The 25,674-nt window shown below is 34.4% G+C and overlaps 1 protein-coding gene across 1 annotated transcript; it reads right to left on the minus strand.

The window, feature by feature from the left end:
* Positions 1-8: 8 nt before the first annotated feature.
* On the minus strand, positions 9-25,660 carry LOC110463500 (sphingolipid delta(4)-desaturase DES1-like). The gene is made up of 3 exons (XM_021518130.1): positions 25,473-25,660; positions 11,366-12,108; positions 9-364 (listed from the first exon to the last, which is right to left on the minus strand). Exons 1-3 carry the CDS (start codon positions 25,552-25,554, stop codon positions 209-211), a joined length of 981 nt encoding a protein of 326 aa, XP_021373805.1. The 5' UTR covers positions 25,555-25,660; the 3' UTR covers positions 9-208.
* Positions 25,661-25,674: the final 14 nt, after the last annotated feature.

Consider the following 25,674-nt stretch of genomic DNA (forward strand, 5'->3'; position numbering starts at 1 on the left):
CAAATGCTATTTCATTATCCTGTTATAATGTATCTATATATAAGAAATTATAAAAAGGTGTGTAATAGTTTTGATAAATTCATAGAACTTAAAGAAATACTCTGAAAGAGGAACTTTAAGCCCAGGGAACCATCACATAATAAACTCTAAATTGATGGTCTTAATACAGTACAATATAAAAATATTTCTTGGCCGTCTAAATTTTCATTCATTCTTTCTTTCCATCTGTATCTTCATCCTTCATTTTCCTGCGGATGCGCGAGTATGGTCCAATTTCTGGATCAGTGATGAAGTTGTAGATGACCTTGACCCACGAGTGATGACAGGGAAGGTTGTCGTAATACTCAGGGGCAATCTTCTTCACCTGTAAATACAATAGGAGTAGGTTACAGTAATGTTTAGCTCCAGACCACAACTCAAACAAGTCTGCAATTTATACCAATGACTTCTCTAAATGTAAAATATGATAATTTTAATACTGTATCACAAAACAAAGATTGGACACTGTTAAAATCTGATATCTACCAAAAATTAGCAAACTTTTTACACATCATTTTCTTACTCTACTTTCTGGATGATAAAGCAAACTTGTATCACCCATATCATACTGATAAGTCATGTCATAAAATCACAATAATGTCTCGAAGAAAACAACAATTAAGGACATTTTCTTCAATATTGTTTTATTTTTAAGATGCAGTTACTATTGCGATAATAAAGCATGTTCTAAGGATCTTGAGTACTAAAGGGTTGTGTCACAAAGCACAAATGAGGGCTGATGAAGCTTTGGGAACCCAGCTTTATACTAAGCATACAACAGAGACTAAATTTACAACCTTATATACATGGTCATAAAAGTGTTTTAAATGAGTTTCAATTTCATTTGAAATGAGTCCAAAAGTTTTTATTTTACCAAGACTCAGTGATGATAAGCTTTGTTGCTCTACACCAATGCAGTTAAAGGGAATTTCCTTTAGCCTAAAGTAAAAAGGCAGTAAGAACAATAATATCTGCTACATCCCCTTTTAAATGTGTTGGCACTCAAACACCAATACAACTCTGACACCACAGAGACAATCTACTTAAAAAATATGATCTTCGTATCGCTCCATGTGACATATCAGTGAACTGGAGCGATGCAAAGATCTGATATTAATCAGACTATAACAGGGAGGACCACAGACTCTATGTTTAACAGTGAAAGTGAAGTTTATTTCCACTGGGGATTGAGCCAGCTCTCCCTAGCTTTCCAGTCTACCGCTCTACCAATTAAGCTACAGGCAATTAATACCTGGAATACTATGGAATCATGATTCAATCACCCAACAGTTAAAAAATACAAACTTCCATACAGCCATATGTGACCACCTCATTATTTTGAATTATTATGACTCCAGTTGCAAGACTAACATATCAAATGCATATATGAACAAAGTAGATTTTTTTGGTATACCGGGGGGGGGGGGTGTAGGCCTAGGGTAGTCTGAGTGGTAAGCACACTCAAGAAAGTATGGTATTTGTTCTACTTTCGGTTTGTATATACATTTTTCGGCTTTATAATCTGTTTTTATTGTTCAGGCTTTAAGAGTGTGTTAATGAATTACAGAATCTGATGTATAATATTTAAACATACATGTATAACCAATTTGAACATTTGTTTATTCATTCCTTTTTACTTATTACAGTGTAATCTTTCAATTTATTGGATATACAGCATAAGTATTACCCCTTCAGATATCTCACTACTGGTCCCGACAGGGCCCAGACATTTTTACTGTTTGTTTACTCAGTGTCTGATCAACTCTTAATCAGAGGTCTTTGGGTGCTAACATAAAATTCTGCAGGGTAGTATATCCAAATCCAGAAAAGGGAACATAACTAAATTGCTGTTGCACGGCTGGGGTAATGTTAATCTGTGAAACTTTACTATCTGAAATATGAAGTGACACATACAGAACCCCTTGGTTCATACAAAACAGCACATTTTTTGTATGCTAGCAGGGCAGCCAAATAGTGTCTAGCATCAATTGAAAACAGCAATGTCTTTTGATTGACTGATTATTGAATTGTGGACCTCAAACACTATGGGGTTCTAATTAAAGTATCATTCTGTTTCTGAGAGTAAACAATTAACCCCTGCCATGCATTGTCAACAGCACTGAGACATGTTCCCTTTTTGGATTTAAATATGTTCCCCAGCGGAATCAAATTTTCCAGTGGCACTAGCCCAAGTTTCCTCTGGCCCTGACACCAGGCTTAGAAATGTTGACAGATAGATACACCAGACATCTATCTGTCAATATAATTATCCAAGTCTGGTGTCAGGGCCAGAGGATTTGCTATAACATTCAACATCCGGGTTTATATTGATGAATCCATTCTCTTGCTCAAAGCCCAATTTCTTATTCCATTGATAAATTAATACAAAATTACATTTTGTCGATGATCTGGCACAAATTGGAAGACTTGAATAAGGGCTGAATACTGTTTTCTATGTTTAAACTTGACTTTTGGATCCTGTTACATGATTTAAAGTCAGCTGCAATAAAGAAGGTTTGAGCACAGACTCAATGCTTAAGCACGAGAACGGTTTCATGAATACTCTAGGCCCCGGTGTATTGAGGAGTTGGCTATATTACTGCTAAAAGAAAATGATAATTATACATTTATTCCTCTAAACATACTATAATCAACATGAATTATCATTATTTAACAGGAATACTTGCTGAAGTATATGGTTTAAATTTGAACAAATTTACATGTTTTATAAATGGAATGGAAATTACTATGGACAATTATTTTTTGCAAATACAACTACAATATGACACAATCCTATGTGCAAAACTTTGTCATTATAAATGCTTGAAAGAAATGAGACACTATAAATAACTTTTAGAACAGGTAGAGTACAAAGCATACCAAATTACCAAAGTCTTTACACCAAAACAGTACAATTCACAAGAAAACTATCAACCTAGTGTACATGAGATATATAATTAGGAAAGGCTCAGAGAATTTCTTTCCTTTTTCTTAATGTATATAGTACATGTACCTTTGTACCTACAAAAAATGTATGCAATTCGGAAAATATGAAAAAAATAATTTCAACAAATGACCATTACAATGACAAGTTCTTTGTGAGGGATTCGTGATAATTTATTTTTCGTTTTAGAGTTGTATTTTTTGGAAAAACATGTTTTAAAAAAAAACATTTTAATATGGGCTGTAAAATATACACAAAAAAAAGGAAAAATTAAAAAAATTAAGGATCCCTGTCCCACTGCTGTGTGGTTTTTCGTAATGAGCTATCTTTAGGCCTAAGGTATACGTAGCTCATTTGGTTAGAGCAATAGTGTAACAATCTCAAGTCCAGTGTTAGTATACCAGTCTAGCCCCGCTGAATTCTTTCCACTCGATCAGAACACTGAAGTTGGTTATATTTTGTTTATTTCATCTTTATTAATGTACTCATAAAATTCCCGTAACGTATGTTTTTTCTTCTTTTCAGAATTGATTTATAAAAGCTAATAGTCATGCCGGGGGAAAAAAACGGTTTCCAACACTTAGTTATAGTTTTTGGCAGTGGACTGGGGATCCTTAAAACAGTCCAAAAGCATATAACCAAGCAATTCCAGAACAGGCTCATGTTCAATACTTCTGCCCTCAAAAGAAAAAGAAAACATTCTTTTGACTAAATACAGTAAAAATAAAACACAATTCTAATGAACAGGCAGATAGTTTGAAAAACAAATCCTTGTTTAAGCCATAATAAGATAAAAATGACATTTCCATTTTTCAAACATTTTACTGGTTCTATATAGTCAATGTGAAGAACTCCAATGTAAAAAAAATCAAAAAAAATCAAAGAAATGCCATATTTTATAACAGAAAGTATACTTAATACCTTTGATCGTATATAAGCAATAGGATTGTAAGTGTTGTTACATTTAAAATCCCTCTTCGAATTAATAAAGGTAAAACTAAGTATTACAATAGGTACCTGGTAAGTTGGTTAATTACAAAAGCATTCCCCTAATACTTTCTGAGTTAATATTAATCTTTAATCTATAGTTCAGTAGCCTTTGTATTCAGCAGCCGACGTATTCAGTGTCTGGCCCTGCATATAACAGGTACAGATTTGATATTGAAATAAGCCCATTAATGCTTATATATAGCACATGTCTTAGGGAAATACATATATATATATATATATTTAGTAAATTCAAGGAGTCTCCATGTCATGATATAAAAGTATTTAGTGTGGCTCAGGCTCTTCGAAGCAAAATATTGGTGACAAGCTTCATGACTTGTGTGATCAATAAATACAAAGTGATTGTTGGTTGTTTGAGTGGTTTTATGTCCACTTCATTACCATGTAGTCCCAGATCACGTTAATATATCCCCCATCTAACCTTTGACATTTTAACTGTGACTTTTGAATTTTAACATTCAAAATCTTATCATGATCAGGTGTTGAAATTGACGTTACCAAACAGTGGTGTAAATATAAACTAAAGATGTTGAGAACTTCATGAGATATCTTAATTAAGTATACTAGCTAAGTGATCAGGTATGATATTAGACCCTTTAACCTTGACCAATGACCACCAAAAATCTTGTCAGACACAGAATAGAACTGTAGAATACATATCATCTAGAAATGATATTTTACTCCAAAACCCACGTGTACCACATCCAAAGCAAGAACAAAGTGAGGTGCACCTTCTTATCATAGGATATGAAAAGGCATTCAACATGTTTTTCATCTTTTCATACATAATTGGCAGAAATAATAATTAATGTGAATGATATGGTACAAGAAAATGTGTGCTATTTTTGTAAGATTTCTCTTAGAGCAGTGTTGGATTTTCTTTCCTTCTTATATTATCCAACCACCCAGGTACCATGCCTGCTTTGACTTTACAAATCCAGACTTATCAATGATAAATCACTGGCAAAGAAAATCAATTACATTTAAATTTCAACAGCAGAACTACGTACCAACATCAATTTAAAAACTGACACTTTACATGATTCCGATTTGAAGCTAATACTGTCGGCCGTGAATGGACACTAAAATCTAATCTGTATTACAAACATTTAGATAACTCTATAATGTAGATTTACCAAGATAGTGAAGAAATCCGTTATGATACAAAAGATCGCAGTTTCAGACCTCTGTCAGTAAATTTTGTGAAATCTGCACACACTATATAATAATATATCCACCTTTTCAGATATTGTCCATTTTTTACATAGAAACTATAGACTTCCAACTGTTTCAAACAAAAACCATGCCAGTGGTCAGACATTTTCCAGAAATCAAACTGATGGATCTACATCTGATGAGGTTCCCAGTACAGAAGAGGATCTGATAAGTCAAACATGTAAAATTTTATCTGATAACTTAAAAGATTGAGGTCTGAACTATTTTTTAATATTTATTTTGGAAAACAGACATGGTTTGCTCTTGATTAGTCTGCAACACCTTCAGGGTGCTACATAAAACTATCATTTAATATTGATAACAATAACCCTGTGAAAGTTGTTGGAGAGTAAACAGTGGTACAAGAACGGCTTCTATTAACGATACTGGAATTTTAACTTGTCTTATTTTGTAGCCAACATGTACCTTAAACTAAAAGAAAGAAAACAATTGGGGGTTGCTGTGCATTTTTTATGACAAGAACCATATGTATATATGTACATTAGAATTTATTAAGTGTCGTTTAGAAAGAAGTGGGGCTACATAATGTACATGCATGCACATGTTATAGATGGGAAAAGATTGAACGGCATTATGACAAAACTTGCAATATGTCTGTCTATATACCTACTTTATTGATCACCAGGTTCACCCTGGCTGGCTGTAACTTTACCCGTACTTCTTTGTGCATGATCAGAATATTTTACCCTTTAATACTGTCATTGTCTGCCCAGCTTAACAAAATGTGTTTTTTTCTTAGATGTGGGCTACACAGTGTTTCCTAGACAGAACATGTTCAGGCGTTCAAGTGCATTTAATTCTATAACATTGCATAGAGCGTTGTTGAGCATTCACTGTAATTTAAGAAATCTGTTTAATTTGCACTATCTATGAAGTCGTTGTTCCAATCACATATTATGTCACTGTGACACGCCAGTAATCTCAGCCTATACAATTGAATTTTTATAACATGATCATCAACAATTGAACTTTAAGTCAACCCAACTATATATCGGTGATAATCACAAGTTGTACTGAATGTGGGGAACTTATATTATATACCAGGAGTAACTGGAGATTTTTAAAATTCAAATGTGTGCAGCACATGTTTTAAACATATTATAAGGCTTTGCTATTCTTCTTCTACTCAAAGGGACTGAGGACTAGACATACAGCAACACAAAATAGTTGAACAAGTTTTTACTAGCTATATATATTCATACTTGCCAACTCTCCCAACTTTGGAGAGAGACTTGCAATAATTTGGACCATAAAAATGCACATTTTCAAGATTACTATTCCTGTATTCTATGATCTATTGATTATATAAGCTCAAAAGATGCTATTATAAAGTAATATTTGTCTTTAGTGGGTATGTAAACACATTTTAATGTCAGGTATGTTTTTAATTTTGAGCTAGTGGAATCTCCTGCATGGAAATTTTAAATTTGGTAGCATGTGTAAACACATGTATGCATGCATACTTATTCCTAAATCTATTATATATATAGTCTAGCCCCTCTCTTCTTGCAGATTTTTATCCAGTAAAATCTAACATAATTCATAAAATGTTTTCCCATTTCGCTATAGGTAGCCAGCTAGTTTGAATGGACTGAAGCAAAGTGCAATTATACCTATATGTAGACCATATAAGATGAAAGTAAAATGAAGTACACATACACACATGTATCAGTTAATCACAAGCTTAAAATCAGTATTTTATGAGTAGACACTTTATATTCCATCATAAATGTAATGGCCACTAGCTAGTAGATCCACTATGTATTACAACCCCAGGGCATGTAATAGCCTATATCGCTAGGTATGTATTGGCCAGGGCCAGTACATGTAAGCGAAAACTTGGGTCTACTTGTGATTCAACCAACACACTCATACTTGCCAACCTTTTGAAATTTCCATAGGGGAGATTCTGCATGCTCAAAATTAAATCATAAATAAACAAGAGTACCGCGGGGCGGAACAAAATACGCCCGCCANTGGGGGTTGCTGTGCATTTTTTATGACAAGAACCATATGTATATATGTACATTAGAATTTATTAAGTGTCGTTTAGAAAGAAGTGGGGCTACATAATGTACATGCATGCACATGTTATAGATGGGAAAAGATTGAACGGCATTATGACAAAACTTGCAATATGTCTGTCTATATACCTACTTTATTGATCACCAGGTTCACCCTGGCTGGCTGTAACTTTACCCGTACTTCTTTGTGCATGATCAGAATATTTTACCCTTTAATACTGTCATTGTCTGCCCAGCTTAACAAAATGTGTTTTTTTCTTAGATGTGGGCTACACAGTGTTTCCTAGACAGAACATGTTCAGGCGTTCAAGTGCATTTAATTCTATAACATTGCATAGAGCGTTGTTGAGCATTCACTGTAATTTAAGAAATCTGTTTAATTTGCACTATCTATGAAGTCGTTGTTCCAATCACATATTATGTCACTGTGACACGCCAGTAATCTCAGCCTATACAATTGAATTTTTATAACATGATCATCAACAATTGAACTTTAAGTCAACCCAACTATATATCGGTGATAATCACAAGTTGTACTGAATGTGGGGAACTTATATTATATACCAGGAGTAACTGGAGATTTTTAAAATTCAAATGTGTGCAGCACATGTTTTAAACATATTATAAGGCTTTGCTATTCTTCTTCTACTCAAAGGGACTGAGGACTAGACATACAGCAACACAAAATAGTTGAACAAGTTTTTACTAGCTATATATATTCATACTTGCCAACTCTCCCAACTTTGGAGAGAGACTTGCAATAATTTGGACCATAAAAATGCACATTTTCAAGATTACTATTCCTGTATTCTATGATCTATTGATTATATAAGCTCAAAAGATGCTATTATAAAGTAATATTTGTCTTTAGTGGGTATGTAAACACATTTTAATGTCAGGTATGTTTTTAATTTTGAGCTAGTGGAATCTCCTGCATGGAAATTTTAAATTTGGTAGCATGTGTAAACACATGTATGCATGCATACTTATTCCTAAATCTATTATATATATAGTCTAGCCCCTCTCTTCTTGCAGATTTTTATCCAGTAAAATCTAACATAATTCATAAAATGTTTTCCCATTTCGCTATAGGTAGCCAGCTAGTTTGAATGGACTGAAGCAAAGTGCAATTATACCTATATGTAGACCATATAAGATGAAAGTAAAATGAAGTACACATACACACATGTATCAGTTAATCACAAGCTTAAAATCAGTATTTTATGAGTAGACACTTTATATTCCATCATAAATGTAATGGCCACTAGCTAGTAGATCCACTATGTATTACAACCCCAGGGCATGTAATAGCCTATATCGCTAGGTATGTATTGGCCAGGGCCAGTACATGTAAGCGAAAACTTGGGTCTACTTGTGATTCAACCAACACACTCATACTTGCCAACCTTTTGAAATTTCCATAGGGGAGATTCTGCATGCTCAAAATTAAATCATAAATAAACAAGAGTACCGCGGGGCGGAACAAAATACGCCCGCCAAATGCCATATAGTGATATATACTTTCTTACATTGAAATAAGATCTGCATCATTCAAAGAGTGGTTAGCCGACATGCTATAAAAATGTAGGAGAAAGACTCCAGATAAAAAAATCAAATACTGAAATGAACAAAGGGCAATAACTTTTGCAAAAATTGTTGAACCAAAATTCTTTTCAAGGAAACACAACAACATATCATGATTATTTAGCCTACTAAGTTTCAAAGAAATCTGTCAAAAAATGTAGGAGTAGATTTCCGGATAAAAAAATCAAATACTGAAATGAACAAAGGGCAATAACTTTTAGAAAAATGGTCAAATCAAAATTCTTTTAAGGTGGACACAACTTCATATCATGATTGTATTGTATACCAAGTTTCAAAGAGATCCGTAGAAAAATGTAGGAGGAGATTGCCGGACAAAAAATCAAATACTGAAATAAACAAAGGGCAATAACTTTTAGAAAAATTGTTGCATCTAAATTCTTTTAAGGGAGACACAACTTCATATCATGATTATTATGTATAACAAGTTTCAAAGAGAACGGTCGAAAAATGTAGGAGGAGATTGCCGGACAAACAAAAGTTTACGCCGGACGGTAGGACAACGCCATACCATAATACTCCCGTCAAAGACGTATAAAAATGTGTGTTTATAGCCCCTGAAAATTCAGATGAAATCATTAAATCTTAAAACATATGAATAGCTTACCAAACTCACTGGTTTAAAATACTAAATTTAAGCGTCCTAAATCGTTAGAAAGTCTACCTCCTAAATAGGGAGAGTTGGCAAGTATGCACACCACTACAGTGCAAAATGGCATCTTTTGCTCCAATAATTAAAAACAATAGACACGTAATAAAGCTCTATTTCTACTAAAAGGCGTTATTATCATTTTATAGATATTTGTGTATATATATGACATTAGGGACCAGTAAATCTCATAGTTTTACACTTTCCCAAAGCCTAAGGTGATGCTGTGCATTTGATCTTTTTATTGACTTGAAGCTTAAGCTTGTAGAACAGTTTTTCAAATGAAGTTATTTAAGAAGCCAAGGTCAAGGTGTCCTTGGTAAGATATAGTCCCACGATAAACACTCAACATTAATTTAATATTACCTCTGTAGGAAAATTGGATACAGAAAATCAATTTAATTCTATAGATACCATGTCAATTTCTGTAAGCATACCTACGTTGACCTCCATTTCAAGTGTTCACCAAAAGGGACAAATAAATCAAAGCCTTTTACACAAACTCTCCTTGATAACGTAATTCAGTGCACATGTATGCCATAGTGCAACACCAGGTTGATCTTTATTGTCAAGTCCAACCTTATCAAATCTGTGCGTCACTCCACTATTCAATACTCTGAAACGTTAGCCACGAGAATCTGCTATTTATTGATGTAGCTCTAATGTCCCGCCTTAAAGCTTTATACTAGGGCTAACACTTTTCAAGGGTATTCTTCTGTCCCATCAGGCATGGTAAGCATTTTATCTAGGTAAGAATTTGTAGATATATATATATATTGATTCTTATCACTCAGGTCATCTCGTCCAAATTTCAATATTTCTCAAAAACATTCTACAGATTATTTTCACTTTAAACAAGTCAAACCCAAGATTTTAAGATTGAAACACGGTTGAAAAAGTCAAAAAACATACTTCTCATATGTAGAGCTTTGTTTATTTTCTGTAGAGATCCAGACAAAATATTTTTTCATTAAAATTTGGATAGCTTTGCCGAAATCACAATGTTTCATGTAATACAGAGCTAGAATTAATTTTGAATACCATAGATCGGTAAATTGGGAAGTAACTTCCAAATTTTACTAGTGCATTGGCAAATTCCACTAACCCAATGTTGTTCAACAAGGTAAGCAATATCTTTGACTTGTCAATCGGTCTACACAAGATTCCCTTATTTATTAGCCTCGTAATAACTGATTTCTGTCAATTTTGGCAGTCTGAATTTTTTTAACTGACATCCCATTTAACAGCAAATGAAATCTAAAACTGTCACCAGAATTGCCATCTTATAACCCCAACTTTGCCAAGACCTGTAGGAATAGGTCTTTTGAGAAGATTTTTTAAATGAACAAGGCAAGTATTGCAAGGCAACCCATAGTTCCTTACTGGTGATGGTTTCTTTAATCATCAAGCTGTCCACTGAAGTCAGGATATAGGTCACAGTGACAAACATCTTTTACTGTGCATTCCACCAGCCAAGACATACTTGCATATAAAGGTTACTCCAGGTGAAATAGTATAAAAGACATGCCCCAAACATTTTTTTTTTTCAAATGTTGAGATAAAATGGTCAAAGCATAGTTCAGAGTGCCCTGGACAAAATTTAGACTAACTTTCGTAAAAAAACTTCAGAATGAGTTGATTGCATGGGTGAAGTTTCATGAAATTCAGCTAAAAACTGTAGGAGTTGTTTGGACAAAATTAAGTCTAAAGACAGACGAATAGATGGAGGTACCGGTATAGATTGACGGATAGACAGACGGACAACCAGATTCCAGTGTACGGTATTATCATAAGGGAAAATAATCTGTAATTACCAATAAGAAAGGCACAGACAAATCTGGAAAACAGATAAGAATTTCTTACCATTGGGAGCCTTGAGCCTGGGATACTCGGAAAGTCATGGTGTTCATTGTGGTAGCCGACATTGAAGACGAGGTGATTGAGAGGGCCGTAGTATGAATAGGTCTCCTGTCCTTTGATAAACATGTAGTGTTCAGATATGAAATGTCCTGAGAGGGGGTGAAGTCCTGTAGACAAAAACGTTCCCAGAATCAGGTAAGTTAAGGACTTGCCTCCTAAAAAGTAATAGATACAGCAGTTGAAGATCAGCTGGCATACAAAGTTCACAACCTCCAGAGTCAAAACTGGTTGTGGAAGCACTAAAAGTGGCCGAATAGTGTAGAAAAATGGCTGAAGTATTACCCATACTAGTTTACAGAAAGTGTTGCAGAAAAGTTGTCCTTCAATCGGAGAAGGTACGTCCACATCTCTTCTCTCGTCACCTTGGTAACGGTGATGCTGAAGATGGTATTTTTTGAATGACACTGACATAGGAACTCCAAGTGGTAGATTTGCTATAAAACCGAGAATTCTGTTCGCCATTGGTCTGGAATGTCCGAATGCTAAGTTGTGAGCAATTTCGTGAATGGCAAGAGTCATGGAATGGTTGATTGTGCCTCCAAGAACATAACACAGAACTATGACAATTGGCCAGGACACATCAGCCACCATGATGGCTAATATAATCTGAGCCAACACCATGGCAACAACAATGTACTTTAAGTTATGGTCACATCCCATCAGCTGCTTTATTTCTGGATATTTGGCTGAAAAGATAAAAAAAAAAAAACGTCATGACAAGGTACATGTACTTTACAAATAAATTAATTGTTCTAGTACTTAAACTACTAGCCTATAGGTACCATATTTTATCGCGAATAAGCCCCCCAATCCTGAGAAAAAAGATGGGCCAAAAGTTGGGAGGGGGATTAATTTGCGAGCAACCCCCCTATTCACAAATGTCTGCCATCTTGGATATATACCACTGTTTTGATCTATGACCACACTAAATATCATGTACTTATCCACTGTAGTTGTTCATGTTGTAAAAATAACAACTAACAGACAGAATATTTTATAACAGTCACCAAAAGTTGATTAGTTGATGGTGCTGTTTTTTTTCTTAAATTATTTTCTATCATCGAATTGTCTCGATAATTCAATTTTATCAAACACCATTTTTATGATAGTTGTTGAAGCTGATAAAAAAAATTGAAGTTAGTTTAATCTTACCATCATGAAAAGCTACACACATTTTGGTAGATAAAGTGACATTTATTCCATTTCATTGCACTTCCACAAAGACTGAAAGTATATATATATAGCTTGAAATTTCCATAAATAATTTTTATTTTCCAGGTACATTTTCAACGCTGTACAGACCTTTATGCAGAAGGTACATATTATATCACAGTGATCATTAACACAACTTCTGTAAATTAAAAACTAAATTGTGCATAACATTCAAGTTAAATTTCTTAAATTTCTATTTATTCAAGCAAAGAAGTGTTTTTCAATATCAAAAACAATTTTTAGCAGCAACAGACTTTTCAGTAACAGACCAAAAGACATTTTTAACCGACCAACTTTTGTAAAATTACAGAAGAGATATATATACATGTGAAAGAGAAAGGTGATTTGAACTGAACCAGTCATTTTGGCATAGCCTGCTTGCTCTTAATGAAAACCCTTAGTAAGCTTCATTTTAAAAGCATATTTAACAAACTCTGGCATTCTTAGTTTAAAATACATGTACATTACTATTTAAGTGCTGCTACAAGTACATAGCCTCCGAATATCTAATTTTTCCATGTGTCTTTCTTGAACCATTTTTTTTTTTGGTGCTTCAAATATGAAATAGCGCTATACAAAAGTATGCCTGGTGAGATATGTAACATCAAAATGCTTCCAGACAAATAAAATTCACACAAAGAAACTCCTCATGTATGTTTACATAATGTCATGGCAGTCATACATTTAAAGTTGTAAACATATTTGCACATATATTATGTAAACGTACATCCAAGGTTCCCAATACTTAATATGTGATAAAATGCCATAAATAAAATCCAATATAACCTTTTGAACTTCCTTGCATACAAGTATGCAGATCACAGTTCTAAAGGATCTTGCAAAATAAAAAAATAAAATTACTCTGTAAATTAGGGGTTGTGGGCCCTTGATATTGTACAGTGCATATCGCCTTAGTATGACTAATGTACACACCAAGTTTTATGATCTTACCTTGAATACCTAAATTTGGCACAGTGCACATTGTCTTAATATGTGTATAAAAATCAATATATGTTCTCAACAAGTACTTAGTGCATACATTTTTAACACAGCTAAAACATGTATACAGCTGTATATATATATGTAGTACATCATATTGATTAATACAAAATGTCTCGCTAATGCTAATACTCTTTGCTACAATGAACATCCAATTTTTAATTTATACAAAACAGGATAGATCTACAGGTCTCTTGAGAATTACCATGACTCTGTATAATGTACATGTATATACCATCATTGACAACACATACATGCCAACCCTCCCTATTTAGGAGGGAGACTCCCGATTTTGGACCCTTTAAAAAAATATAGTGTTTTCTACCAGTGAATTTGCTTTTAAAACTGTTCCTATATTCAAAGAGCTAATGATTTCATCTGAAAGAACAACTCAAAATATGTCATTTCAATGGGTTATTTTGTCTCTAGAGGGTGTATATTCACACATTTTATTTAGGTTTTAATTTTGAACTTGCAGAATCTCCCCCATGGAAAGTTGGAAAGTATGACCACAGGTGATGTCACTGTAGAGTAAAACCTTCCTATAATGGCCCAAATTTCAAATTCAATGTCCTGTTTCTTTTTCTTCACATTTTTTTATACATTTGTAGGCATTCCTTGATATATATCAGCAAACCCTTTTAAACACCAGAATGCACAAATGATGGCAGCATAACACAGTTTTACTGTATACGTTTTCAGGAGTATGAAAATTGACTTGCTGGAGGACTAATTATATAATTAGTGTCCATATTACAAACACTCAAGAGTTCACATCTAGTCAAACTGCACTGTGATATATGTTGTGTTACCCATTATATATGTGAATGTCAAGGCAGACATACAATAAAACCTCATTATACTGAAATTACCTTTCCAGAGAAATGTTGGTGTTATATATAATATAGGGGTTTTGGCGATAAAATGAGGTCACTAAACATATAAAGGAATTATCAACATAGAGAGAAAGAAGGGACCTTGAAATATGTTGGCAGTTAGTAAGGTGGTAAATTAAACGAGGAGCATTATATCAAGGTTTCACTGTAAGTGTTTTCGTAGCCATGAGAGTGACCAGTTTCCTTCTTCCAGACATTTACAACATAACATGAATTTGTGTAGTCAATGCAATCTACCATATTTGACCTAATAAGGGTGCAGAGTATAGGGGTAGTTGAGAGAAGGGGTGCTCTTATTAAGGAACATATATTTGGAGTTTACAGCTACAGATTTTTTATTAACAGCGACTAAGGTATGCTAGGATGTATGCGTATATTTGTAACTGGGTAACAGTGAGTGAATAGAACACTGTTTTCCCGAAACTCAAGGGAAGCCTTCTGTCAAAGAAGAAAAGTTATAACTGGTCCTCTAAATCTCATGAACCCAAAACTACCTTAGATGCAACTTTAATTCCAATTTTTGTTTTATAATATGTAGTTACATAGATAATACATTTAGGAATTAACATGTGAATTTTCAGTTTAAAGCTACATATATTTTTTCAAAAAGTTTCCAAATATCCCGGATGACTGGTCTTGACCCATTACCTGCTGGTTTTTATTTCTTTCAGGAAAAAGGGGGGAAGTGTGTGCACCTTATTAGGTCAAAAACGGTATATGAACAAATTTAAGCAAAATACTTTTCTTATCACCTCAGAATGGAGCACAAATCCTGTGAGCCTAGATCTACAAAATGTCTAAACAGTTCTCATAGTAAAACTGAATTCCTGACACTGCTTCAAATATCTAGAATAACTTTGACCTTTCAAAATATTTTCTTATCTGAACATTGCCTACACTCAGACTTAATATGGTTTCACTAAAAAATAGACAAGAACAATGAAATTTTATTTCCTTAATAGCGTTGATGCTATGATGAGGTTCATGTGAATACAATTCAGATAACTGATCTGGATATAATATAAATGTGGTACATTCTATTTCTAATACCAGTTTACAACCCAGATAAGAAATCTAAAGACATAATAAACCAGGTATACCATATATGTTAGTACAATACTCGACCACCTTTAGCTAGCTAGAGTTGTACAATGCAGGGTCAACCTTAGATCACTGTACTAGCTGGCTACATACAATACACTGTCATGGCTGTGATTACATGATCAAACAGACAGACAGCTATAATAACATTCAACATTGTACAAAAACAAAGCAAGCACATATATATATTATTATACACCCTTATGTCACGATAGACCCACACACAATCATCACCCCATCTGACCCAATTAAGGACAAGACATGTACCTGCATGAAGACACATTTCTGTAGCTGTATTAAAGATACAAATTCCCTAATTCTTCCTACACAGGTAGCAGCAGTGTAATGCACAACATAAGAGGACTTCAAGGCCTGTATATCTCCTACACTGCCCTAAAAGTCCTTGTGTGACAGCCTAGGATTATGAGGGTAAAATATAATGCCTTATGTATACTGACAAGCTAGTTTTTCCATCGATGCTGTAAAACTCTGGGACATGCTGACTAGTTCAGCAATGGCAAGCACTAGTGGCTTGCTTGCAACCACATTATAAGTATACCCACTGTACATGTACAGTATATGACTGCAACACTGACTCCTGCAATCAACTGGTTTGAAAAACTTCTTTCAGTTGCCAGTTATATCATGAATGCCAACTTGACAAAATAAAATAAAATAAATCACAAGAAAACAGATTTCCTATTATAGTAACAGTGACCTTGACCTTTGATCTTTGGAAGCACTGCATGAAGTTTGATCGGCCCAAGGAAGCTTAAGTTATTGCACGAAAACAAATGTTCTATTTATAGTCACAGTGACCTTGACCTTTGACCTTTGGAACTGAAAAGCAATCCCAAGCAAGCACTTTTGGTAAGGAAGCACTGTATGAAGTTTGAGTTTGATCGACCCAAGGAAACTCAAGTTATCGCACGAAAACCTCTGTGCGGACGACACCAACACAGACATAGCAATACCTATGTGTCACCAGCTTTTTGCAGGCGACACAAAAATTGAATTAATTCAGTTGAAAGAGTACCCCCATGTGATGTCATGATAATGATGCCTTCAACGAACGGGCCATGAGATTCAGAGCCGATGAATGCCATATGAGTTCTTTGGTTGCAATTACCTTACACAGTGTCAGTTATGGCTAATTTAAAATAAGTTCAAAAATACAAATTGAACAGTATGTCTAACCCAACCCACAGTCTATCCTGCAAGTGGGGAATATAAATTCCAAAACTTTGCTGCTCTTTTAGATATGTTTTTTTTTACCCGAGTGATGTTATGACAACAGAAAGGTCTTCGGCACTTAAATTGCTTAATCAGAGGGTGGGTCGCTAGTTATATACAGTAGCACATCAGATACAAATCACAGGCACATGTCACATTCTGTACAACCAAAGATATACATAAATGGGCGTCAGAGTATACTACAAACATACATACAGAAAATACAAGTAATATACACAGGACAATGAGATGGTAACACAATAATGGCCCATGTTTTGTGATAACCCAGGGACAGACCACAGAAGAACTTGTATCGAGTATGATGACTGATTTACAGACATAATATCTGGCTCTGGATCGAAACCAGAAACATAGTTTTGTGTAAATCACATAGTTTTTACTCGAATTACACAAAAATAACTTTCTTCCCAGCAACCAAGTGAAAATTTCTATTTCATAGATTACACTATTTGTCAGAAGATATCAGATCAAATGAGAATGTCGGTACTTAGCTAGTTGTCAAGCTTGTGATCATGAAAGGGTAGCAAATAACTTCAGCAGTATTTGTGGAAAATATTCAGCTTACTCTGCATGTTTATTGGACAAGTTCTTGTCACAACAAGAAACATTAAAACTGAATTACTAAAAATCACTAAATTTTCTTATTCATGTATACCTAAATTTAGTTACATCCCTATCTTTATAAAAGTTGACTAACAAAATCTTCCCCTACCTAGAGGGTGTGACAGAGAAATCTCCAACCCGGGGGTGATGTTTTTTGGTTGTCTAACCCTGAGGGTTGGAGATTCCTAAGGTAGGGGATGATTCTTTTTCTCCCATCCTATTATTTCAGTAACAACTCTATCGATAGAAGTGTAAACAAAAACACATGTGGGGTATGAATATTGTCATACACATTTGATGACATCACACTTACCGGTGACACATTTTAATGAAGTCACAATTGAACATGTGCTAATCAACACGATGTTATCTCCCTCTAGGGGGTGACACATCTGTGAAGGGTGGGAGAAATTCTTTATCATGATTGACATGTGTGTTACATACAGAGCAAGACATACAACGTTATACAGTACATGTAGGTGATATTATCCTGAAAGGATTTTAAGGGGAAATAAAACATACAGTAGATGGTATTGTCCTCAATATTAACCAGCTTCAAAACATAAGTACGGGTAGGTAGAATACTTAATTATTTTTTACAGGTATACTTGCCGACCGGTTTTGCCAGTTATGGCTCTTTAGGGCATCTCGATGAGTGTTATATTTGTAAGCTTTCATGTGAAAATGCTTATTTCTTTTTTGAGTGCCAATTTTATTCAAAAGCTTGTGGAGTAATGCTTCAAACTTTTAATATCTTTAATATAGGCTTAAATTTGTTACTTTTTGGCAATGAAAACCTGGCTTTGGATGTAAATTGTAATGAATTCGAACATAATTATGCAGTCCTTCATCAAATCCTGTGGAAGATTTTGAACATAATCTATATACAATATATTTATTACAATTTACATGTCATTTACTTCTATCAATTGTTGAATTTGAAATTAATTGTCTATGGCATCACTTGTATATATATGAAATATTTGGCTGATAGGAGATGGCTTCAGACGTTGCTATGACTAATTGTGCCAAATCCTTTGGACCTATTTTGGACAATAAAATATGTTTAAAGTCATGATCAAAGTAAGCATTCACCAGTAACATTTAGCAAGAAGCCATTGTTTATTTTCCAAAACTTTTCTGTTGGAGTAATCAACTGTCTCTGGAATATATTGCAGGGAACTGAGCCATGCAACCCTGTGGTGCACACGACTTTGCAGTTTGCTGCTTGAAGTTATATTGTAAGTCCCACGTAGTATGAAGAATGGCCACAAGAAATGGTATCCATGCATTCCTACAGAAAAAGCCACACTGTAACTGAATTTCTGTAGTGAGGTTCATGCATGCAGAAGATTCTGACAGGCATCTATACTATTCATAGATAAATGTGGACATTATACTGCATACTTCTTTCAATACCAATAACCAAATATATGTAAATTTCAAAAACACATGGTACCATCATTTTGATACTGAAGCATGTACATGCATGTAAATAGTCTATCACAAAAAAAAATGAATTCATTCATTGATCAAACTATCAGTTATAAGGAATGTATTCGCCCCTGTGAGGAAGGCTTTGGGTTCTGTCCCCTGGCCGAGACATACCAAAGTCTTTAAAAATGGCAGTTTCTACTCCTGCTTAACGCTCAGCAAATTAGGAGTGGGACGACTGGTTCGCCCGTTGTCAGTATAATGTGACCGGGTGGGGCGTCCTGCTGGGTGTCTTCGGCAGTATGTTTCAGTGAGGTAGCACTATAAAGTCGGCATCAGTTCCGCGCTATTACAAGAAGACAAACACGAACATATCGCAGCCTCCCAAAATACACAAACATACACTACACGCATGCATCTTGCACACAGGGGAGGCCGTCCTTAAATGACCTTAGCTGTTAATAGGACGTTAAACAAAATCAAACAAACAAACAAACAAAAGTATTCAAATACCATAGGTTAATCTCCTTAAAGCTGTCAGTGCAAGTTAAAAAGCTTTCAATCGAGATAAAAAGAAAATGTGATCCAATGTACCGTGCACCCTGATCGACAACCGATATAAAAATTCTGGCACTTGACAAGCATAACACATGCAAAATGTGACACTCCCAGTTGTGTAGTCAACGATGTGAAATTTGATAACTGAACCGTTCCCATGAAAATTATTTGATTTATTATTGTTTTCACACAGGAGGTTATCACTACGGGGATTGCATGCATTAGATATTTTAATTGGTCGTATTTTACCACTATTTCCACTTTTCTTAGATTAATGATATCTTTGATGCGTTCCGTTTTAATTTTATTCAAATGATTGGATACAAAATGTTGGTAAAAGATTGTGCATGAAAGTGTTCTATATATATAGTATAGTATAGTGTCACCTTGTGCACATACTGAACAAATGGTAACCAGTTTGACGAGTAATGCACTTTTTATACCCAGCGAGACCCATACTCGTTACCAAGCAAGGACAAACTAAAAAGCAGCAGTTCCTCAGAAACGGTAGAAGAAAGAGACAGGGAAGATCTCTAAACAAGAAAAACTTAACTTTTTTTTTCAAAATCTCAATTTTCAACTTGCACTGTCAGCTTTAAGCTTTTATTTGTTTCAGTAATCGGTTGACACAGCCAGTACAAGATACACAGTGTACATGGTACATGTGTATACATACACACATATATACAAGGTATTACAATTGCACTAGATAAGCTTTGTCCAGGTAAGGGTGTTTATGAGCATAGGATAAATTCTTTTGTTGTCTAGTTTGGCACAGGGACTGTACACAGAACTTTAAACAGAACTTATAAATTAGGGCACTTATAGCTATAGGCTGCGATAATATACATGGCCAATAGAAACATTAAAAATATGTACTGCTAATTAACATAACCTAGATATAAATGAAGTCCNGGGGGGAGGGGCTTAGCGATATATGGGCCAAGGTAGTTTGTAATATAAAAGATAACTGGTACTGTACCAACAGGTCCAGGTCAGAAATACACCCTCAGCATATCAGCTCAAAATCCTCTTCCTAACATAAACCATACTGAACCATACACACACTTAGATTTCTTTCACAATTCCAGCAAGACTACAATAAAATTTACTGATTCCCCTTTCTTTATATTTAGGTAGAACAAGATTCTTCGTTATCTTAAGGTTATCTAATTAAGACATGCAATTGTGTTCGGTAGCTGATATATATTATTTAATTCTGTCGACATCTGTTCCACTTAGTAACAATGTAATGTATCTATTTCTGTCATAAACTACTAAACTGCATGCATGCATTAATTATAACAGGGTTCACAGAGAGAGATGTCGCTATAGAGATACCCACTTGAGAATAGTTGATACAGAGTGTTGATGGAAATCAATGGATTGATTGACAGGTTTTACGTCCGCTTCACTACCGAATAGTTCAGTTATCCAGCAGACGATGATGGAAATCAGTGTAAATTTACATAAGTAGTGCGTTATTTACATTCTTTTGAGACTCAGTAATCAAAATATGGAACCAATTTTCATATATATTTTAATTTTTCCCTTACTGTTTAGTCATCTTACAAAAAAAACACCATAAAACTTTCAGTTAAATTGACACTGAAAATGTTTCTTTAAAGTAACATTTTTGTTAAACAAGGGTTTCACTTTGATATACTGGTATGTATATTCTCCGGACCCTTGGAATCAATATGTCACGAAAAAACTGAAGGTTTATGTTTAACGTTTGAATGTTGCAGGCTTTAAATCTGATCAGGAACACCAGCCTGGAACTTAGTTTTCACTGCCTAGATAATAAAAACACTTTATTGTAATTAAACAATACCTTAAACTCATTCAATATGGGGCCAAAACATCTCTTTCATGTAGTGTACCTTGTATTATGGATGAAATTGATTTCATGATTTCTGTGCATGATCAATTTCTCTGTTGAATTATTTACTGAAAATAAATTAAACCTACTTCTCTAAAATACCAAACTGAGAATTGATAGTGCAGCACCGAGACCACTGCACAATCAATTTCTATCTTCACTGTAACATTTGAAAGCAAACATCATGACATGAAAAATTGCACTTCATATTTGCAAATTTGTTCAAGATCAATTTTACTGGTATGTAACGCTCCCAAGTCTGAGACATCACTATCAGCAACTTTGTTTATTCAGCTTAGTTCCGTGTAAATATCTATTGTCTAATTACGGTCAATAAAATTAAATTCATTATAGGACAATAAAAAGACTGAGACAGAAATGTAGACTTATGTTCGCAGACAAGTTGTATGTATACATGTAGTATTAATGATGATGAATTCAATTAACGGTTAACTATTTGTAGCCACGAGACCTGTACTTCAATGCCTGGCCTGCAGGGGCTACCTGAGGACTCTTATCATATTTGACCTGCTGCTCAGACAGGGTGATTAAAGATTGGCAGAAAGGGGGACAATTATTAGGAAAACGTAACAAAAAAAATCACATTTTAAAGTTTTCCCATCACAGCAGAGACATGCAGTTCTCTTTTATGTTATCCCACCCCCTATTAGTTGAATTCCCCATTAATATTGCAGTATATTAATTCATTCTGAAAGGTGGCAGTGTTCATAGTTTCAGCAGGCGGTAGTTGTCCAACTAATAAAACTAACCACACAACTCCTGAAAAGGAAGGAAAACATCTGGAATTTGACAATAGCATTCACGTCATTTCTGTAAACATCTTCTTAGAGCAGGGGCCCTCATTACATCAAATATGGTACTTGTATGCATAGTCCTTGACCTGAATGGGTGTGTAATTCAACAGAAGAAACTATCTTGGCATGCAGTCACTGCAAAATACCTCGCTATTGTTATTTTAATTCTGACTGTTATTATCGCCTTCAATTCGAGCTTGTTTAAGTTGTTAGAGTAATAGAGAGACTGGGTAATTTCTATATATTCTCTGGATCTGGTCGTATTTGTGACTTCACCAATAAGAAAAATTCAGTGACATATCACCTTGAGTCATAGTCAATGCAACAGCTGACTTGATTTGTATTATTACAGAGTAGCTATGTATGTGTATACACTTTGAACTCTAAGATAACAATCTCAGCCTCTGTTTATTAAGACCAAGAGCTTTCATGGGTAATCTGATACTGATTTGCGGGTTTCGAAAAGACCTGTGTCTTTATCTGTGAATTTGTTTCTTCACTAACTCGAGCTCTCATTAAAATGTTCCCTATCCACGTCCCACATCCAATAACAATCACTTGAAGGCTACACATATTATACATATGTACCCGAGCTGTTTCTCCTGTCCATTTCACCAGGGACAGGATAACAAATTTGGTGATTTTCACACATCACCTGATCACCACATAGCCTGAATCCTGTCTGTAAAAGCATAGTTAGTTGAACAAAATTTATTCCACCAGTTTTCCATTTAACAAAAAAAAAGATGAAAAAATTCTAAACAATGACTTCTGATAGAGTTCATTTACCTAAAGATTTTCTCTCACAATGATATTTAGCTCTCCATTTTTATTCATTACAACTTTCTATGGAGTGATTGTGGATGAATTTTACAAAGGTTCAGTGAAGCTAACAAGAATATGTAAGGTAGATTAACCTAGCTACACTATCTTTGCTTGAAGCTGTAGACCTATTCTTTACTCAGTTACCTGTAGCTATATACATGCACAGTGTGTGTGTGTGATGGGACATCAGGTACATGTATCATGAATTGGTGACATGATCCCAAGGTCAAATACATGACCTTGAGGGAATATGTGTAAGTAGGCCTTATCTGACAGCTAAAATCCTGTATAGCTGACTGTATCAAATATATGATAACAGGTAAAAAGAAGGCAGTTTCATTCATTATACAGACAGTCTGGCATCTTTCCGATTTGCCCATTACAAAATTTTTGTCTTGATAGAGAATTCATAATTTCTTTTAAATTGGAATTCAGAATGCATCTCTTATGAAACATGCCTAAGTTTAAATTCACCTAAATGTTAAAATACCGAAAAGGGCAAAATCACAACCATTCCTACCCCCCCCCCCCCCCCCCCAACAAAAAACACCCAAAAAACATAGATCACCTTTATCATTAAAGAATCTAAATAAGACTACTATTTAAATGATATGGGTCAAGAATAACTACAATAGAATTGAATTACACTGTATAACAAAAGAATTGGTACCCAATAAAGTGGAACATCCACACACATGGTAGTATGTCAGCTCGAATAGGTTATTGTCGCCCAGTCCATGGATTTCAAGAGGAAGTTTAGACAATTTTGACTGATATCTAAGTACATGTACTTAAGGGTCAACCCTTACTTGATGAACAGATTTAGTAGACGCTACAAAGAGAATACATAGAGCTTAGTTATACTTCTGAGGTAAATGACACCACCTGAAAGCATTAATCTATTTCAAACTTCAACGAGTTTACTAATCTTCAGTAATCTGGAAGTATATGTACCTTTAATCTTAGCATAAAAACATCAACCGAGGACAATTGTTCTTCAACTGATATTTTATTTCAGAACCAACAATTACTGTTATGCATAACAAAAATATTTCAAAATCCCATGATTGATTTTTCGCCCTTTTCTGCTCTCGTTTTTTCAATCGGTGCATTAATAATGCTTTTAGAGTCCCATCTTAACTCAGTAAGTGTAGAATTGGCAGTGCATATATATGTTCTTTGTTTGACCCCTGTAGATGATTTTTTTTTATCATTTTTATTTTCAACTTTTATAGACCTATGAATAATTCTGACTAAAACATCGCAAGATATGATTGATATGGAATGTTTCTTTAGAAATGGACTTGAACATATATCTATCATTTTAGCATGTGAATATGGTAATGATATATTTTAACTTGATGGTACCTTTATCTTAATAACAAAATAAGATTAGTCTTAGTCCGTGCCTTAACAAGGTATCAATATTTCACAATCTTCTTGCTGTATTTTAGACCTTAGGTGTTTTGGTGGTTTAAAAAACCCAGCTCAAATGCCTTTGTGTTGATTGAAAAATTTGAAATAACAAAGCAACCTAACACATATATTTTTAGCTATAGACTGAATATTTTATGAGATAAACCGGTCACAAATATAATGCTCTGGGGATATCAGTATGACATAAATTAATCTATTAATATCGATATTGAATATGACACTGACACAGACAGCATTGATCCCCAGGACATAAAATACATATATATAGCCATTATAGGCCTTGCCCTGGTATTATATAAATAAATAAAAGCATGTTATATTGGAAACATGAAGCCTTATGTCAACTAATGGGATTACTATAATATTTGTTTGAACAGGCTCTTTTAGTACCATGAAATTAAATTTTTGTTTGTCAAAATAAATATATTGTACATAAATAATCAATGACCTCCATATTATACCATGTAAAATTGTTCTGCCACATAAATTACATTAATTTCGGAACACCAGATCATTCATGAGATTGTCATCAACAGTGAAGTGATTTATTTTTATACAGTAGGCTTGTAAAATTTTAGCACATTGCCCATCTTGACTTTTCAAAGATTTCAACAGAATTATTTCTTTGAGCTTCAGAGATGTTTTAATGCTTAACTTTACTAAATGTACCGAAAAGAGTCTCAGATATTCAGGGAAGAACATATACAGGCCTAATCGGCACTGGACAGTATAAAGCTTAGTCTACCCACGGACTTAGATAATCTAATTCCGTGGTCTACCTAAATGATTAAAAAAATCTAACCTTTTAAATATGTTTTAATATTTCTTCTTCTTTTTGTGAGTATCTAACAAATGTGTTCATTTTCAGTTTATATAAATAATTGCCATTGGAAAAAGAAACTGACAGATATGTACAGGAAATGACATTTAAAGCAAGATCGAATATATAGGCAATATGGATGGGCACATGTACAGTACGTGTGTGTAAGGATGCTCAACTGCATCTTCATCCAATGTAAAGAATATAAACTTACCAAGGATTTCTTTTCGCCGTGTCGCATGCGGCTCCTCTGTATAAACCCATTCATAATCCGTTCTTGAAACGTGTCCTCCCATTTTGAATTCAAAATAAAACTTCCTTTTCGCTACATGAGATTATACAACATCAATCGCCTGATGTCTGCTACAATACTGCCGGTGGTGTACACATGTGTGTGAGATTGTTATAAGGTGATG

The sequence above is a fragment of the Mizuhopecten yessoensis genome, unplaced genomic scaffold (assembly GCF_002113885.1).
Source record: "Mizuhopecten yessoensis strain PY_sf001 unplaced genomic scaffold, ASM211388v2 scaffold10913, whole genome shotgun sequence".
Lineage (NCBI taxonomy): Eukaryota > Metazoa > Mollusca > Bivalvia > Pectinida > Pectinidae > Mizuhopecten > Mizuhopecten yessoensis.